General features: G+C 40.0%; 1 protein-coding gene across 3 annotated transcripts; it reads right to left on the bottom strand.

The window, feature by feature from the left end:
* Positions 1-1,406: 1,406 nt before the first annotated feature.
* LOC111873453 (vitamin K epoxide reductase complex subunit 1) lies at positions 1,407-16,629 on the bottom strand. Of its 3 annotated transcripts, XM_023868187.2 has the most exons (5): positions 16,550-16,629; positions 16,149-16,248; positions 15,119-15,288; positions 6,227-6,336; positions 1,407-2,405 (listed from the first exon to the last, which is right to left on the bottom strand). In XM_023868187.2, the coding sequence occupies exons 3-5, from the start codon at positions 15,151-15,153 to the stop codon at positions 2,158-2,160; spliced, it is 393 nt and encodes a 130-aa protein (XP_023723955.1). In that variant the 5' UTR covers positions 15,154-15,288; positions 16,149-16,248; positions 16,550-16,629; the 3' UTR covers positions 1,407-2,157. The 3 variants fall into 3 exon arrangements, with proteins under 3 accessions (XP_023723955.1, XP_023723956.1, XP_023723954.1); XM_023868188.2 differs by lacking the exons at positions 16,149-16,248; positions 16,550-16,629 and having other exon boundaries at positions 15,119-15,543; XM_023868186.2 differs by lacking the exons at positions 15,119-15,288; positions 16,149-16,248; positions 16,550-16,629 and adding an exon at positions 11,318-11,596.
* Between the last annotated feature and the right edge of the window lie 3,659 nt (positions 16,630-20,288).

Raw genomic sequence — 20,288 nt, 5'->3', positions numbered from 1 at the left:
CTGAGCTGAAAGAAGCGCGAAAGAACCTTTCCACAGCTAAGCCATCGAACTGCAGTATAATATGTTAGGTCAATAAGCTCGGAATCACATACCATTACTCGTTGGAAAATTAGTTCAATTTGCGCATTTCTGCACAATTCTTTCGCGGGCCGGATAAAATCACATCCCGGGCCGCATGTGGCCCGCGGGCCGTAGTTTGGAGACCCTTGTCCTGGGATATAAGGCCGTGTAGTCCGTTGGGCGCTATATAGCAGAATACAGAATTCTCCAAATGGGCCCCTAATCAATATATAGTAACTTGGCTCCCAATTTTACCTAAAGCTTCTGTTTTTGATCAAGGTCATGTATTTATTCGACGTAATCTGACCCTTTAGAGCACAGTGGTTACTGTATGTACTGCTTGTTCTAATTAAAAATTTCCGCATTTTGCCCAGACTGTAAAAGCTAGCTATCCCTGTAACCTATAGGGTTGTGAGACGTCGAGGCTCCCACTTTCTCTTTGGACAATCAGCTCACAGATGGCAGTAAATTTGTGAGCCTTACGCGCAGGCCAACCTTTACCACCCATGGAAGATTCCTGGTACTCATTTCTGTCAGAGGCTGAGTCGGCCCCAGGGCCATAGTGCGGCTGGATTAGGTAAACTGAAAAAATTCCACTTCATCAGTACTAGAACACGTAACCTTCTGGCTTGTAGCATAGTTCCTCGAACAACTACACTAGCGCAGACTGCACTTCATTTATTCTCAAAATAAATTGCAATTATTTCTCTAAACTGATCTGAGACAATGTGTTTCCTGTGTGGTACGAACTGATATTTTAAATATTATTTATAAGAAACTCATGCTTCAAACAGTTCATACACAGAATTCTTCACCTATTTCAGAACTGCATTCTCATGGCAAGCCTGATGTAGCACAAGCTGCAGTCAATCCACATTCTCCCAATAAAAAGAAAGACATTCAGTCATCTCTGTTTATTTGGGAAGACAGACAGATAAAGCAGAAGCAAATATAAGATTCACGCAATATCACATTCGGTTTTCACAAATTAACAGTCATGGCTCACAGGGGCCGGTCACGGCAGCTGAGCGATCTAAGGCATGAACTGTCTTCGCTTGCTCAGAAGCAGGAATCGTGGGTTCAAATCCCACATAAGGCACGGATATTTGGTACGTGTTTGCGTTTATTCAGTGTCTGTGTTGTCCTGTGTTTAGGTAGAGGCCTTGCGACAAGCTGATCACTCATCTAAGGAGTTCTACCGTCTGTAAAATGATCAAATTAGAAAACAAACCTCAATACCGTACAAGAGAAACAGATTAAATAAGTAGTAAGTTCACAGAGTTTGGCACAATCAAACCATACAATTTGTCCCATTTAGCATGTTCATGTAAGGTATATGAGAATAATTCAATGTTCTTCTCCATTAGCTTTTATTACAGAGGTCATATCAACATAAAATAATATACAAATAAAAATAAACACTCTCAGTCTCATGGTACAACAACTGATACAAGTATTTTCAGTACATTTTAGGTTCATCCCATAAAAATAAAAGAATTTAAGACATAAAAGCAGAAAAAGGGGTAAATGGAATGGAATAAGGATGCAAATTTTTATTGCAAGTTAAATGTGCTGAATTTGACAAGAAGATAAATTATTCTGAACTGCTAAAGAGAAAAGTGCATAAATTTCATCTTCATCTGCTGGCAACACTGTTGGGCTAATGTGCCTCAATATCATGTATAGTACAAATTCAGTCAGATATTTCATCAAACTTCATCTAGTCAAAACTAAACTGTTTCACTCAGACAAATGAAAGTGTTACATAAAACAGCTAAAAACTGGCATATAAAATGCAAAACATGGCCACAGCTTTCAGTAACACAAACTTCCAATTCCTCTTTCTGAGATTAAAATCTTACACAAAAGACAAATGTTTAGTACCAACTGATGATACTATAAAACAGCCAAGAGGCTCCCAAAATTGAATGCAATGTCCTCTTTTCTTACTAGATAGATGAACTACTGTCATGGTCACTGTCTTGACAATGCAGGTACTGGCAACACAGTGTGGCTTCTTTAATAATACTATGACTTATGCCATGTCATGACATTTTAACCATTACCATTATATTGCGGTTATTTGTTTAATGAAATTTAATTCCTCTTCTTGTCAGCAGCCTTGACAGTGCTCCACTGTCCACAGTCCTTGTGCTGAGACAGCCTCCGAACCTTCACAATGATCAGCAGTAAGTTAATAAAGTTGATGCCATACGTGGTGACGCAGACTATACAGAAATCATACAGTACAGCGTACAGGATGTACGCCAGGTAGACAGATGCAAGGTTCGACACAACAGCTAGAAGCAGCATCAGCTTAGTTGCCCACAAAGTGCACATGAAATCTGAACACAGAAAAGATATTATTATTATTATCATCATCATCATCATCATCATCATCATCATCATCATCATCATCATCATCATTTGCAGCAGTAGCAGCAGCAGCAGTACTAGTAGTAGCAGCAGCAGCAGCAGTAGTAGTAGGAGGAGGACCAGCCCGCATAATGAACCTTCAGGTTCCATAGAAAGGTGAAGTATTTCTTTGATAGTTGAGCGACTATTAGCTTCGCAAGACAGAATCTGCTCAATGGAGTTAGTGATTTGGTCAGTCAGTCAGTCAGTGAGTGAGTGAGTGAGTGAGTGAGTGAGTGAGTGAGTGAGTGAGTGAGTGAGCCAGTAGGTCAGTACAAGCAGCTCGCTAAATTTAAGATATTACATAATGAGTGAGTTAAATGCAGTGAAGTTACAATGAATTAGATATACAGTTTGGATATGGATTAAAAGAAATCCATACAGAATTTCAGCCAGGAAACCTACTTGAAAAACAAAAACATCAACAAGAGAGTAACATTAAGCCATATCTTAAGGAAGAAGATTATGGGGATGACAGGTGACTATAAAGTGGCTCAGGATCATGTCCAATCACACAGAAAGAAAATGGAAAATGAATTCTACAGAACAGGTTATGAAGATGTGTCATAGACTTAACATCCCCAGTAGAGAGTGCAGATGTCGGATTTTTGTGGCAACAGTGATGAACAGGTAATGCATGTTCGCACCGTCATTAATACGAAAATATATAATTAAATATAAAATTACAATGTGATAGGCCTACACAGAAACATCAACTACATAATGCACTATCCTTCTCGATAATCCGGTAGTCGCTTATGTGGTCAAGAAATTTTCCACTTCTAGTTAATCCAAAGACATCACTGCATCGAATCCTAAGCCAGATGAGTAAGGACCAGACCAGCAAACTCTAGTTTTTATTATTTATTTAATATCTTCCCATGTGCAAACAGGTATCCAAAATGATCTCTTCCATGGATTTGCGACTAATCTTTGTATGCATTTTCCATCCTCCCATTCGTGCTATACAGTAATATTGTCATCACAGGGTTCAGAAATCACTGCATTCCACTGATACCAAAACCGTACAAATTCTCTTCATTAATACATGGACATGCAGCATGCAGCCTGACGGCTGGAAATATTCAGCAAAAAAACAAACCACACCCTTGGCCACGTTCAGATATTACTGATACAGCCATTTAACAAGGTTTACTTCCTCATAAACAGAAAACTACAAGTACTTACTGCAATCGGCATCACTGGAAAGGGGAGGGATTCACGAGGAACCCAGTCACGACAGCCGAAATTAGGATGAGTTTTCAGCTGGGAACTCTCAAAAATGGAACAGTGCAGTCGGTATAGCGACTGGCTATGATTTGGAAGGCAGAGAGATGGGGGTTCGAGTCCCGGTTGGGATTCTTCATTCTTCCCATCATTCAGACCTGTTCTGGGGTCCACCCAACCTCCTATACAATGGATGCTGGGTACAGTTCTCCGTGAATAAATCGGCCTGAGCGTGAAGCTGACCACTCGCTTCGAACTAGTGCTGAGATCAAGAACACGTGGATCTACATATCAACTCCACCATACGTCTTCATGGCATCGTGTTTAATTAGTTAGTTGGAGACAACTTTACCTTTTACCTTCAGCTCTCGAAAACGAAGCAGAGGGACTAATGGCTCCAGTCTACTGCGACATTCGGTAAAAGAAATGTGAGTTTGTTTCTGGTCACGCAATTTTTGTATGAACTCAAAATAATTGTTCATTCGAACGGATTTTGTATTCAAAGAATTTGCTGACGAAATTCAGTTGCTACAACGGGAGGCAATACGAGTGTAAATCCAGTTTATATATATATTTCATTGAGCGGTTTCCAGTCAGCATCAAAAGGGAAGCAAATATCACGGTGTACTTGAAAGAAACGTGGACGCCCACTTCAGGACGTCAATACACATATCACTATGCATGATCTGCATTTAGTGCACGGAATAAGGGCATAAAGAGGTCGCATCCGCCCGTCATTTCCATCCTTGTGGGTGTCTAAACCACCTGACCAGTTCTAGATGATCATTTATGGCGATGAGGCAAAGCTGTGGCGTTCTGGCCGTCCGTCGTCCCTGCGCTTAATTAATTAAGCACTATGCCATTAAGTTATATGGGGGTGGAGGTATGGCTCCACATTCTTGACACTAAATGGAGTTAGTCTGGTACACCGGCCACTTTACCTCGGGAGAAATCGCCCCCAGTGTCCACTGCAGAGGAGGCTGGGTACGTCCCAGAGCCGGTGTGGACTCTATGGAGAAGATAAAAATCTTACCCCTCCCAGGAATCGAACCCCGTCCGTCCAGCTCGTAGCCCGTCGCTATCCCGCCTCTTCAAGGCAGTATCTCGAATTCTTCTGGAGAGAGACAGTGAAACAAAATCAAGCAACACGTCAGTCTTTACGGATAGCGCGGTGGCAAGGCCAATTTTACTTTAGGTTATTTACTTATTTATTTATTTTCTGCCCTTATCTTAGACATCGAATGGTAGGAAAACTAATGAACAATGCATTGGAAAAGATATGGAAGGAGGCGGTCGTGGCCTACTTTAAGGTTCTATCTCTGGTTGTGCTATAGCTGACGCGGTTAATCGCCGGGTTCTTACCGCGGCAGGCGGGATTCCAGATCAGTCCATGTAGGCTTTGTGGTGAAAACGTGGCACAGAGATAGATTCTGTCCAACTACTTCGGATTCCCCTGCCAATTTTCTTTCCACTCAGGTGACCTGACTCGCAGCCTCTATATGTATCTACATTCTGCAACCCAAGTGAAGCGAGCAGGCCTTCCTCTCATAAATGATTCTGCTCCACAGCGTTACGGCTACAAATAATCTGTCCGACACTACACCAAGGAATCAATGCGGTACTATATGGGACTTTATCGTGTACCTTGCGGGCCTCAACTTGTTTTAAGAACAAGGTACATATGTCGCAGGCCTATAAAACACGTGCTAATTAGGATTATTCAGAACCTTTTCTAATAACATCTGTCAAATCCCGTTTAAATTCAACAGGGAATAATTTCTTCCACCTTTCTTTCACATGCCCTTTCTGCCTTTCATTTACGTTTCATTACGTCTACCTCTTTCCCGCTTCAAATAGCGAACTACGTTACACTTTTGTCCTTCAGATGGCACAGTTTCGAACATAGAGCTGCCATCTGTACAGTTACTTACAAACTATTACGGCATTACAATGACGTAAGTTATACAGCAAATCGACTTGTCACGTACTACTTATTATACATGTATTATTTATGACATGCTTCTGGAAATTCCATTTTTTAAAGTTAGGTTTTGGTGTTTTGGGATGTTTAAGGTATGTTTCGTTTGTAGATGACGACGATGATGATTTTTATAGCTACTGGGGTGGGACTAAGTCCCTTGTACTGCTGCCACTTCTGGCCTATTGTACCGATGATGATGATGATGATGATGATGATGATAATCGCTGGCTTCCCACCGCGGCGGCCCGGGATCGAGCCCCGGTCTAAATGGCACTGGGGAAGGTTCTCTCCAAGTAGTTCTGTTTCCCCTGCCAATCTTCATTCCATCAATTGCTCCACAATCACCCTCAGTTATCATCTGGGGCTGGTACAGCAGGCCAATTGTGGCTGCAGTACCAAGTGGGCTCAGTCTCACCCCACTAAGAATAATGACAAAAAAATCTCAGAGTGACATTTCCACATATTAAATGGAATCACTGGAAAAAGGCTCTGTCATCAGGGCCTCATTCGCCAGATGCACTGAGTGACCATATTCATACTTACTCAGAACAATCAGGACAGAGTAAAACAACATTCCTCCTAGACTGTTGGGTTGGTTCAGAACAGAATCTTCACCAAAAATGTGTCTTACTATGCCGAATCCTTTTCCATACCTAAAAGATAACCAATACATCAACCACAAACTCCCCAAGATATTCACAAGAAAGACATGACGTTTCTCTTTAAATAAGACACCGTCTTATTCTCTTAAATGCGACTCTGTGGAGTCAATGACATAACATGCAAAACAACAGAACTGGCCACTAACAGGGATGGACACTTACTTCCACGTAATATGCAAAGGCCTGTTCGTGATTTTGTATTCCTTTCCGATATTGTTGGTTTATTTCAGGTACACATCTATTGTAAATCTGATCAGTGGTGCAGAGATTGTGCGAATATTAATTAATTCTGCTGTTCACAAAGCTAATAAACATTAAATACATGGAACTTGATTCACAAAACAAGTTTCCTTTCATTCAGCTTAATATATGAGACATCAAAAAATATCTCAAAAGAAGGCTGTAGATCTTAATGAGATGTAGCCAACATTATGAGTTATATAATCATTTTGTGATATAATTCTCAGAACAACTGCTATTGACCTGCACAGCATTAACCACTGACCTTTGTGATAGATATGCACTGCATTTTAAACGTTGTTTACACGAACTTCAGACTTTAAAGGAATTATAATCAGCAAATTTTTATCTGAGCTTCGTGTAAAATAACGGTATGATTAAGAAATCTATGCCTATTGTGCTTTTAAGTTTCTGGAATTAACTGCTCGCACATATGCCAACTGTTCTCCTTCAAGCAGTTAATGACTATTTCTGCGCATCATACTTGGGCACGTTCGGTTCTCTAGCAAATTTAACTAAAAGCTACAATTGACAGTATGGTTACTTAATGGAATGAGTATTTAACTTTTCTTGTGCAATTTGGAAGAAAAACGTGCACATTATGTTGCGAGAAACACGGGTATATAATATTGTGGCATGTAGTCCCGATGATAGGCAACGACCACAAAATAATTAACTATACAACTGCTGTTATTAAGCACAGGCCCGTAAACACAAACAGTGGAGCGGTGTTTCCTTTCCGGTCCGTGCCGAGATGTTATAAGCAGGACAAGTTAGGAGTTGATAACCGCTGGGGTTCAGCTGTTGAGAGCTATTGCTGTGAGAAGCTTGTAGCTGAGGCCGGGGACAGTTCAAGAAACCAGAGGAAGGGGAACATCCACCGTTGAAAGCCGCTACCAAGCAACGCCTAGTGAAGAGCGTAACAGACTGAGAAGACCTAGTGTGTCCTACCGTGATTCTTGAAATGTGTAGAACATTGACAGCATTATTGTAAGAGTTCAATAAATCCTATTACCGATCCAATCCCTGTCTGTAGTCAATATTTAGGGTGAATACTTTTTTCTATTCCTCCCCAAGGTGTCCCCACCTTGCCGTGGTGGTGGGGCTTGCGTGACTCTGTGACCTGGAGAGCTATGCCGGCGTTAGTTTAACTACCGGTAGGGTCACCGATGCCGGAAAGGTCAAAGGGTATAGAGTCCAGACTAAGAGAGATACCCTGGTTCTCCAGGTTGGGGGTTGGGCATAAGGCTAACAACCTCATCCTGTAAAAATAATTTTGTTCAGAAACCTAACAACCAGCCTCGGATAAGTGGAACATATGGGAAACGGACTAAGAAAAGGACACGGAACAATGACATTGCGATGGCAACTTGGAATGTACGTAAAATGCTGTAACCCAGAAAGATGAAGTAGCCCAAGAAATGATACGCCATAAAATTGACATTATGGCATTGCAAAAAATAAGATGTCGGAAGAATGTAAGATAATGCAATACCAAACAGAATTTTAAAAGGAAGGCTATATTCCAAAAGAAGAAAAGGCAGACCCATGATGAGATGGCCAGACGATGTTGAGAACGACCGGAAAAAGATGAAGGTGAAAGGATGGATAGAGAAGATGAGGAATAGAGAGCAGTGGAGACTGGCTGTAGGGGAGACCAAGGCTCACCCAGGGCTGTGGCGCCGAGTGGTAGGTGGGTACTTTTTTCTGTTAAAGTTTTTTAATTAAGCTGTAAGAGACGCAACCTGAAAAAATTGCCCTCTTCTACTAAAATATTAGAACAAAAACCGGATGTGGGCCGATATTTAAAATCTTACATTAACACAGTTCGTCAGCAAACCAACACTGAAAAGTTCGAACTCTGACAGTAATACACGGACTTAGGTACCTTTTTGTTTAATGCGTCAACATTATTATGCTAATTATGTGCTTGTTACATAGAAGTAATACAGAAACACGTAAGCAGTGAAACTGAGGGAAGGACTTGAAAACTGCTCGTAACATGTAACCGGCCGTCAACAGTGTCGTTGCCGGTTGTGTAACTACCAGTTACGTACCAAACACAGAATTTTCCGGGTTAACAGTGCTACATAAACGCAGAATGTCTTAAAAGTTGTTTCAAGAAATATCCTAACGACTGAAACGCTTTCTCGTAAAGAAAACGATAAAAATTTAATCTTCAAGAATTCGAATTAGTATTACCCCGAAGAGTAATTTATCGTTGTAGAGTTCCCACTGCATACGCGTAATTAATTAGGCCTCTCCATCAATTACGCATTGAATGAGAGGGATAATTTATTTTACTACCCCCCCCCTTAATTAAATATTTTTCTCGCACAAAAATTTCTCAAAGAAAAGCTGTAAATCTGTATTTTATGTCGTACCAGTTTTTATGACAATCGTTTCAGAAAATTGATAATGCTAGATTTCAGCATGATGCAAAGCAGGACCGATAAGAATGGAAATTAAATTCAACCGACCTCTAGTAAAGTCACAGTTCCAAATGCCATCAAAATCCTGCTGATATTTTCCGAGATGAAACATGCCCAATGGCTGCAAACAAGGTCCGCCATTGGGCATGATCATAAGCTAGTTCAATCTACCTGCCATCTTCAAAACCTATTTTTTTATGCCCGTGTGTTATTACGACCACTTCTGCTGTCTTCCAGGAGCTCTTCCCAAAATTGTGAAAGGGGCTCCTGCTTCAGTTAACAGGTCTACATGTCCAGTCAATCTGCTTCTTCAGAGAATGCGGGGTGAAGTTCCGCGTCATGTTCATCTCCTATGCTGTCCAGTCGGTGAGACGCTTGCATTTATCCGTGTCACAACCCAGAATATTAGACATAGCTTCTCAGACAGGGCCCCAGATCCAGTTCCAGAGCTGTCCACGTGAGATTGGTGGTGAACAATTATGGTACTGGGGCAAGTTCCTCTCCAAGTGCCTCCGTATTCCCATGCCAATTATCACTCCATCGATGCTCCATTCTCTCGTCCATTATCCGGGGCCGATACAACGGGCCCGCTCGCGACCAAAGTACCAAGGAATTGTGTCTCACATAATCACAGAGAACAGAAGTGAATACACTTGTATTTTGGATAGTCCCATTTTGTAAACAGGCTAGTTTGTCGGTTATCCGGGTAGATACTTCGTGCTTCACTCGGACTCTCCCTGCAAATCCCTGAATAAGAGGCCTTTCACGTAGACCACAACCACCTTCTTACCTAATCGACTTTTATGAAAATTCTTCCAGTCATTCGACGCTATTCGCTTAATATATCGCCGTTAAATAGCCTAAAAAAACATGTGCGTGTATCATTAAATTAGTGCTTTCTAGACATACAGCTTTATTTTCAAATTACTTTGTGGTTTTCAAGTTCTTCCCTCAGGTCAGATCGTATTTCACGACCTGAAAAGTATGTGACAAAAATGGCCCCACGGGACGCTATACACTTTTAACCGTTGAAAACGGCCTTGAAATCCCTCTAAACATCTCTTTCGATTGGTCGGTCGCTTTTTTATTTGGGGGGGGGAGGTTGTTATGGATGATAGAAGTCAGCCAGAGCCATACCTGGTGAATGGCGGGTAGGGGTTGGAGTTGATCTTAGTTACCCTCTTATGGGAAAGAAATCTTTGAACAATTAAAGCGGTATGCGCAGGTGCACTGTTCTGAAACCAAAAGCCAGTTCTCATTCTCATGAAAGTCTGGTCTGATCCGACGATCCATTTGGAACATTCGTTCCATCACTTCTAAATAGGGTTCCCAGGTTTTGCAAAATAAAAAAAGGAGTGATGTCTCGTTGTTTGTTTATAACGACATTTTTCACAACTAATGGGCTCTTCTAAGCTCTGCTCTAAGCTCTTTGATGGATCTTCTTCGCCCTCAAACATTTTTGCTAACTTGACACTGACTTTCTAACGAAGATTGAACGGGATTAAAAAAACACTATCACCAACAACCTCTGCTTTGGTTTATAACCTCAAGTGTTGCCAACATTCACGAAATGCAACATAACGAAAGAAACTATAACAATGCCATTTTCCAAGGATTACAGAAATGTTATGATAATATTTAACCCATGAAATATAATTCGCAATGGACTTAAATAAAAAAACGGAGAATTATCCACTCCGGGTAAACAATAAACGGAGGAACAAAATTTGGGTGAAAACACGGAAGAATCCGGGGAAAACAGGGTATCTGGGAACCCTACTTCTAATTATAATTTAGCTTTTGGTACAAATCCCTAGTGAATGACTCGTAACAAATATCGTGTTCTTACTTTTCAGACGCCCTGTGTGCAAAACATCTAACAGTAACTTAAATCAGGTATTCTAGAAACTAGAAAACACAACGTTTCGGAAACCGGATATGTTTCCGTCCTCAGGATGAGTGGGTAAAGACACCTACTCTGTTGGGTCCCTGAACAACACCTGTAAGATTCACTAGTTATTTAATTATTTGAGACCAGGCTTCACACCCTCACCTGAGGACGCAAACAGATCCAGTTTCCGAAACGTTTTTTCTAGTTTCTAGAATACCGGATGATGGACAAAGTCCAAAAACCCTGTAAATCTGAATATTATACACCATCGTCAGAATCCTTTAGAATCTAAATTATAATACTTTAGTACGCCCCTTTAAAAACTGAAACATATCCTGAATTAACTTAATTTTACAATATGATTAATTACGTTTGATCTGTATCCCACTTTGAGCTTGTTTTTACTTACGCGGACATGAACGCTTTGGAGCAGCTCACGTGTTCGCTGATATCACACATTGCAACATAATCACTATCATGTTCTTTTGTCGTTTCCACAACATAAGCGTAATAGGATAAGCACATTCCAAAGAAGCACGTTAAATGTATTCCCCTGTTTACGTCACTCAACATCTCAAACGACATGAAGAAACGCTTTTACTTCGTGCACCAAAAACAAAACGCGTCCGTATATTACCTAACCCTCTTTCTAACAGCCTAGATATCAACGTTACTCCAACGCATAACTCTACTTACCTTACTAGCGCCACCGAGCGCTACTAACCCTACTAACTTCTACTAAACAGCCCCTTGAAACTTCCATGTTATTGGTTGACATGGCCGCCATGACACCTCGGTGCAATGCTGCTGCCATCTCTTTACAGCTTATATGAGCTAAATTTAAAATTGCCTCCAGTGCCGATATTACAATCGGTAAGAAAGTATGCTACCTTAGCAATTATTTTGAGTGCTCCCCCCTCGACCCCCTTACAATTCTTTTTCTCGCTACTTGCAATAAATACTTTTACAACGAGATCACTTGTATTACAGTCTCTCTTTCCTTCTGGCTTTCCCACCAGTATCCTATATGCATTCATCGCCTCCACCCTTTCGTGCTACATGCCCTGCCAACCTCATCCTCCTCCTCGACTAATGATATTGAACACAGTTCAAAAATTGAAAGATCTCTGCGTACAAGAGATCTGGTTGTAAAAGTATTTATTTCCCCACCAACCTATTTCTATTTTTGAACTGTGTTCAGTATTACTAGTTGAGGATGAGGTTGGCAGGGCATGTAGCACGAATGGGGAGGCGAGGAATGCATATAGGATATTGGTGGAAACGCCAGAAGGAAAGACACTACTGGGAAGACCAAGGTATAGGTGGGTGGACAATATTACGTATGTATCCCTAGTGAGATAGGATGGTATGGTATGGATTGGATTGATCTGGCTCAGGATAGGTACCAGTGGATGGCTCTTGTGAACACAGTAATGAACCTTCAGGTTCTACAAAAGGCTGGAAAATTCTTGAGTGGCTGCACAATTGGCAGCTTCTCAAGAAGGGCTCAGCTCCATAAGTAAGTTTAATATTACTTCACCCATATCCTTTGGGTTGGATTTGCGTGAAGTTCTATTAAACTTTGTCCACCACCCCCTTTCCGAAAAAAACGGCGGAATAAGAGCCTCTGCAGCCATGGAGTACAAGAGATTAGGTTGCAAATTATTTATCTGGAGAAAGTTTGTCACGAGTGCCTGGAAAGTCATAACCTTTCTTTCACATGAAACACCTCTTCAACCAAAGGCACTGAACATTGTGAACTGTGACATACATGGAATACTTGTATTTATGAAACCTGAAGGTGGGGAAACTTGAAAGAAAATTCTGTTTCCATCAGAGATACATATATTAACCTCATAATTTCCCCATAACTTACACTTGAAAGCCATACAGGACACAGCTTATCGGTTACATTTAAGTATTAAAAATCATATATTGTAAGAAACAATACTCATGTTCCCATTTATTATTATTTTCATTAGAATGATGGAATTCAAGAATGTGAAATGCACTAGTCAACAAGATTAAGACTGCATTTAACGATATAAGAAAATCTGATATATATTCATCTTCACCAGTTCGGTACTGGGCAGAACAATATGGCAGAAATAATAACATATCTTAAAGAAATGTACTGAATACTGAAAATCTGGTTATCTATTCATATTCCAGTTCAGTAATTGAAAGGTTTATATGGCAAAAGTAACTTATCTTACAAAAAATGTAATGAATACCGAAACTATGGCATATATTCATTTTCCAGTTCAGTATTGAATATGATTATATAGCAAAAATTAATAATATATGTTAAAGAAATGCAATTACTATTGAAAAGATTATGTTTATGTTCACCAGTCCAGTACAGGTAGCATTATATGGCAAAAGCAAGAGAAGGAATGCACCTATAACAACAGAAGTGAATAACGATGTAACGAAAATGAAATAGGTAAAGAAATTACATAAATAGTCCTACCCACATTCAACCCTGATACTGATGCTGCTTCTCAGAGTTTCACACTGAGGTGGATAACCTGAACTTTGCAAGTCAATTATGAAGTAATGCCTCTTCATTCTTACCTACACATAAAGAAGACCCATGTGTGTCAGAAAACAATTTCCCATACACTCGATTGAAATATAATTTCTTGAAGATAAAGGCCAGAATGAACTCTGACCCAGTGAAGTTCTAATATTCTGAGACGAAGGAAACATGTTTGCAAAGAGGGGAGGAGATGGAGCTCAAGTTCAAAATAAGTTTCGTGTATGTAATCGAACTGTGGTTGACCATGTTTTCATTCACTGCAACATGTTTGCAAAGCGGGAAAGAGATGGAGCTCAAGTTCAAAGTAGGTTTCTTGTGTGTAATTGAACTGTGGATGATGATGTTATCATTCGCTGCACAGTAGTTTCTGATGCTGCACTGCAATTGCTTGTCACCAGGGATACTTTCTCCAACTTATGAAACATTTAATGATGCTCATGTGACTATTTGGCACACATATTCTTCCANTCTGTCATTATAGACTCCATCAGAGTTACAGCAGTACCAACAATCTCCACCAGCTTCTCAGAAGGATATGTGAGAGACTGTTCTGTATCACTGCACTCCTTGAAATAAATAAAGACATTGGCTGATAGCAGCACTTCAGATGTCAGGCATGTCTTGCATGCATCACAGCTGACACCATGAAGCACCTGTCTGGCAATGGAACCACTGACATAAGCTACTGAGAGCACTTCCATGTCACCAGCAGGTACTGCAGGACTCATGTCCATCTGTACTTGCTGAGCAACATGGAAACTCTCAGGCACACCAACAGGGGTTTCCTTGTCATGGCTTGTGGAAGGATTTCGTGAAGCAGCTTCAGGTGCCCTGAAAAGCGATTGTAGATTATCCAGAAGAGTAGCACCATCATCCTCACAATTAGTTTCCCCCAGTCCTCTAAATGCAAGGCCATTGATGATTCTAGTCTTCAGGGCATCTACAAACTGTCCCACAGGTGAGTTATTGTTCAAACCACAGTTTAAACAAATAGCCCCAAATGTGTTCTCCAGGGGGTCATGATTCAGGTTTTGGGTGTGAAGGTACTCAAAACCCACCTCTTTCAGTGTCCTCCACACATGCTGGGCAGCAGTGATGTCAATCAGCCACCCACTGTGTGGAAGAGGAGGATGAAGAAAGGCAGGTCACTGAGTGGGCAACACAGTGTTTTTCCTCAGTCAACACTTGTTCCACCATTGAAACTATCAAAGAGGTTGTCAACCTCCTCAACAAACACAGCTGTTGATATGTACTCGCTGCTGCACCCAACTGAATGGGGGGGGGAACAGAAGTTAGCGTGCCTCCTTACGTGGTGAATTACAGTTTCTTTACATTGGAAAATAACACATTACTTTACAAAGGCCTAACTTTATACAAAACCTTTACATTTCATTACATCATTCCTCATATTAAAATCTTTGCCACCTAATTCACCTTAATCATATCACTGATAGTGTAGTCTGATTTCAAATATTTTTTAATTATCCTAAAAACAGTATTTGTGACATATTCTACATAACTTGTATATTGATATACAGTTTCAGGAGTCATTTCAAGTCAGATGATAATGACTTTTGTTTGATTGCAACTGGGTTCTGGGGCAATAACTTTGAAAACTAGTCCTCATTATTAGTCACTTCATTCAGAAAAGAAACATATAGTGCTTACCTGTAGCCAGTAGAGCATTGAGGCTTGCTGCACATCTGTTAAGGTGTACCCTTTCAGCTGTAGTGAAATCACTTTAAGAGAAATGTTTGTTGCACAGAAATTTATCGTACAGCATTCTAGCAGAATCAGTAGTACAGGACAACCCAACTCTTCCTGCCCATACCATAGCCCTGTAAGAGTATTACATATTGTCTCAAAACCTTGAAATAATTCATCAGTAAACATTACAAACATGGTGTAGGTGCTACATTACATCATGTACTAAAACAGACATTAATTCATTTATTTATTTTCCAGTAATCCTTACATGGCTGGAAGAACAGTGGATATAGTAATAGTCAAAGACAACAGGACAAGTTCCATCAATGATATAAATAAAAATTAATTATATTTAACCCATAACAATTACACATTTTATCAAAGACAAATCACAGTGAGTAAATCATTAACACAGTTTTCAAATATATATGTGAAAGAATGCAGCACACTAATGACACAAGACTACAACAATGAAACATAAAAGTATACTACTAGGCATCCAGCATATAATGGACCAAGATCATTAATTAATATTGGAGTTAAATTATTCCTCCAATGAGTAAAATAGACTTACCCTTTGGTACCTATCTTTCACACAGGATTTTATCAATGCATTGGCCTTACCAACTATTCCATAAAATTCTACTTTAGACAGAGAGATATTGACACAGTCAAAGGTTTTCTTCAAATCACAGAAAATGCCGATGAACATTATTGGTATTGATGTTGTCCAGCTGTTGTTCGAAAATAATTATTAAAAGAATCTGTAATCACATCATGATTATCAGTTAACTTCCAATCAATGTTTAAAAACTGTATACCTGCATTATTAATTTTTCTACCTGTGTCTGATTTTATAATGCTCCAGGTGGTTTTCATTGTGTTACTAGAATTAGAAATTGATTATAATGAAGATTTTTAGCTCCTTTAATAACAACTAGCCAAAATATTACAGTACGTTTTATAATAGTATTTCAGATCTGGCTCATACCGTGCTGAATCCCTGGGAAAAATGAAGAATATCATTCCCGTTTCCTCACTGGAAGACATGCATTCTGGAGCACAACACTTCTTTTTCCTTCCCATTTATACTGCAAGAAACAATACAATAATTAAAACAGAATCACAGTACACTCTCACTTTCTTGAGATTCTACGGTCCTTCTTTGGGCTACACCGAAAGATGCTTAAAATATAGATATACGATTTGGATGAAGTATCGTAGTTAACACTGACTTCACGTTTGTTTCTAATTTCACTGGGCGTAGTAAGCACAATCCATATACATAAGTAACACACGTATGTAAATTCATGCGTAAATGTCGATTCACGTTTCACAACATCAAATCAAAGTCCCTACTTAATAATTAATCTAATTAATTGCAGGACATACCTGAATGGCGTACACATATCTTCACACATCTTCCCCCTATTCCAGTTACATCAAAGCGACGACTGCTGACGAAGACCTTCTGCTCAATACTGCATTTTCGTTCCGTAAATGCACCAGAAGATGACAGCACAGTACAGGATTGCGCTCATAGTTCGATTAGCTTCACATAGAGAGCGGAATATGCACGGCATTGATCACTTGTAGTGTATATCTACATGAGGTTAATTTGCATGTTGGCACGCTAATTTACGAATCGTGAGAAATGCAGACAGCAGAGGGGGCAGAGAGGAGTGCGAAACGAATTTATAAACTGTGCAGTGCGCTTCAGAATTGAAGAAAAACAAACTGTTCTGTAAAGAATATAGAAAGGCAAGTTAATTTCTTTTGAATTCTATTTGTATGGAGTCCGTGAAATTCATACACTAAAACGTTTCTTACAAAATTTGTTTATCACGAGAGTTCAGTACAATAGAGTTGTCAGACATCATTTTGGATATCTTGTCTTCGTTGTGTTTATGACTGTGAACACAAATAAACATCATAAACATTCTTTATGGCCTATCTACCGAGTAATTGCTTCTCTCACTATCACACATATCCATTCATTCAACGTTACAGTATGTCTACAGATAGGTGTAACCTCTTATAGCCGACAGTATATATAAGTCCATGACTTCTTGAAGTCTCGAAATTCGTATACTGAGAGATCATACTCGAGCCCGCAGCGAATCAGATTGGCCAGTCTGCGGGAGGGACACACAATATTCGCATCAATTCGTGCTACAATCGTTCGGACTGGTCTCGTAGTCGACACACCAATAGCTTATACATATTGCAATTTCACTTCAAATATCACCCCCAACAAATTGTTGAACAGGTACCACGACGCGAGATTATACGTTATATGTCGGCCGCCCGGCCCTAGTCCCAAGCCTCTACTGCTGCATTATAGTATTTGAACAAATCGCGTCACTTCTTGTGTTGAAATGCCACATGAGAGTTGCAAATTCAAACGAGTGTTCACGTACCCTACGGAGGTGGAAAGTAAGGAGAAGGTAAAGTAAAAAAAAAAAAAGTAAAAAGTAAAGCTATCCCTGTAACAGGCCGTGGAGGCCCATAGGGTTGTGAGACGTTGAGGGTCCCACATTATCTAGACAATCGGCTCAAAGATGGCGGTAAGGTCGTCAGCCTTACGTGCCGGCCGCGCTTTATTCCCCAAGAAAATTATTTAATTAATTCCTGGTACTGATTTCTGTTAGAGGCTGAGTTGACCCGGAAGGTCGCGGGTTCAAGTCCCGATGAGGTTATTGGATTTTTTTCAGTTGACCTAATCCTTCCAGCCACACTAGGCCCTGGGGTTTACTCAGTCTCTAACAGAAATGAGTACCAGGAATTCATTAAATAATTTTCCTGGGGAGTAAAGCGCGGCCGGCGCGTAAGGCTGACAACCTTACCGCAATCTTTGAGCCGATTGTCTAGATAATGTGGGACCCTCAACGTCTCACAACCTTATGGGCTTTCACGGCCTGTTACAGGGATAGCTTTACTTTTTACTTACATATGTGGAACAACAGGTAAAATTACATTTCTTACATTTTGAGGGTTTTAAATAAGATACAGGGAGTTTCCCAGATCCTCGACAGAATAATCGAAGCGTTGTCGTATTGAGTCCAGTTACGCACTGAGAGCGCTACTGACCATAGTTGCCTGCACTTCGAAACTCAGAAAATGGAGGCTAGTTTGTCCCCAACATAACACTCTGTGTAATTAGTGTGAAAATCGTAACGCCAATTTAATCACAAGAGCAGCCATGCGTAATGAATATTGTATTTTCACTGCACATTAGCTACATAATAGGGGAATGTAATAAGTGATCACGATTAAGTCGCCGCTGTTAGTGAGTTAATCGCTAATCGAGACAAGATTAGTGCAACCAACGGTGACTTAGTGAACAGTGTTCCAGTAAAGCATGACATTCACAGAAACAGCTTGCAAATTGCATCGTTGTTTCCAAACATAGCAGTACATACATCGAATTGGATTTCCCGCGCTGACCTCTTATTTTAACTGAAATCAACGAGGCTCAGTTTTCTGTCTGGCCTATGTTGCAAATACTACGTTCTTCTTGAGTCTGTAACAGCCTCATGGGCCCCGTGAGAACACCTGGAGCCTGTTTTCAGTCGTTTATGTTGGCACGTACTTACGAATATGAACAGAAGATTATATCAAAAAACGACGGTATAAGTTGTGCTGAATCTATAAAACAATGCCGTCGTTATCGAAAAACTTCATAATTTACCTCTAGATAGCAGCAGGGTTTACTGCATACTATCATCCCACACTATATGACACGTTAGCAAAAATGAACTGTCTTTTTGATATTTTCGAATTCGTAGTATGCATATTCAGCGAAATGGTGGCATTGAAGAGTCTCTCTGGGACTTCTCGGTAGGTTATTACGATATTAGTATGAACAAACGAAAATGTATATAATTTTATAACATTTATCTTTGATAAACTATCACGAATACGAGTTTCGTACATCACAAAATCTGTGTATATGACAATGAAGTGGATTAGAAACATTTCTGTTGAGGTTAGATATATCTGATGAAGTTTCCACCGGCAAGAAATATTTCACACTTGCAAGAATTGTTTTCTCGGCAGATTTTAAGCTCCAAATTCATTAGCAATGTTCAATAGAAATAATCATTAACGCGACAACTTCATATATAATTTTATTCTAATCTACAGTATTTGTATGAGCCCGTAAATGTAAGGCCACTATATGTAAAGTGAAAGTAATATATCTCATTTGCCCGAATCTAATGCCCCCCCCCAGATTTTAATACGTCTGCATCCAGACTGTGTCATGTCAAGATTAAGGAAATCAACATTATAAACTTTACTTGTGAACGCTGAATGTGAAGTTGTGGTACGCGGTAGCGTAGTTGGTTCAGGCACTATGCTACAGGCCAGAAGGTTGAAGGTTCAAGTCCCGATTAGGTGAATTTTTTTCAATTTACCTAAGCCGTCCAGCCGCACTATGGCCTTGGAGTCGGCTCAGCCTCTAATAGAAATGAGTACCAGGAATCTTCCTGGGAGTAAAGGGCGGCCGACGCGTAAGGCTGACCTTACCGCCATCTGCGAGCCGATTGTCTAGATAAAATGTGGGAGCTTCGACGTCTCACAACACTATGGATCTTCACGGCATGTTGCAGGGATAGCTTTTTATGCTGTGAAGTTATGCCTAAAATATAAATTTAACTAAAATTTCCCAACAGTAACAATATTTTGCTCTCTTATGGCAACTAAAATTTATCTGAAGTAACAAACAATATTTGCAGTGAATGTGCTTAACAAGGTTAGAAGTGTGAGCTTATGTTGCGCAGCCTTCATTTTCTGGAGAAAATCCTACGGAAAATAATACAGTGCTTTATAGGAAACACGGTAGACCTGAAGGCTATTTATCGTTTTCATTTTTAATAACTAGTCAATAGGAAACTTCATTTTGAGTGCTGTTTTCGTAGGTGTTCTACACAGTACAATGAACAAAAATTCTTGAATTATACATTGACTTCAGATATCGCAAAGAAGAGTGTACAGTAGAACTTGGTTATAACGTCATCAAAGGGACCTAAAAATAGTGTCGTTATAAACGAATGTCGTTGTAACCGAAATGGGCACTTCCACAGTAGCCTTATGTTAGTCACGTAAAAATCTACCAAAAACCGAGTTA

Source organism: Cryptotermes secundus, unplaced genomic scaffold (assembly GCF_002891405.2).
Source record: "Cryptotermes secundus unplaced genomic scaffold, Csec_1.0 scaffold333, whole genome shotgun sequence".
Lineage (NCBI taxonomy): Eukaryota > Metazoa > Arthropoda > Insecta > Blattodea > Kalotermitidae > Cryptotermes > Cryptotermes secundus.
Note: the sequence above shows the minus strand (reverse complement) of the source record. Positions and strands in the feature narration are given on the sequence as shown.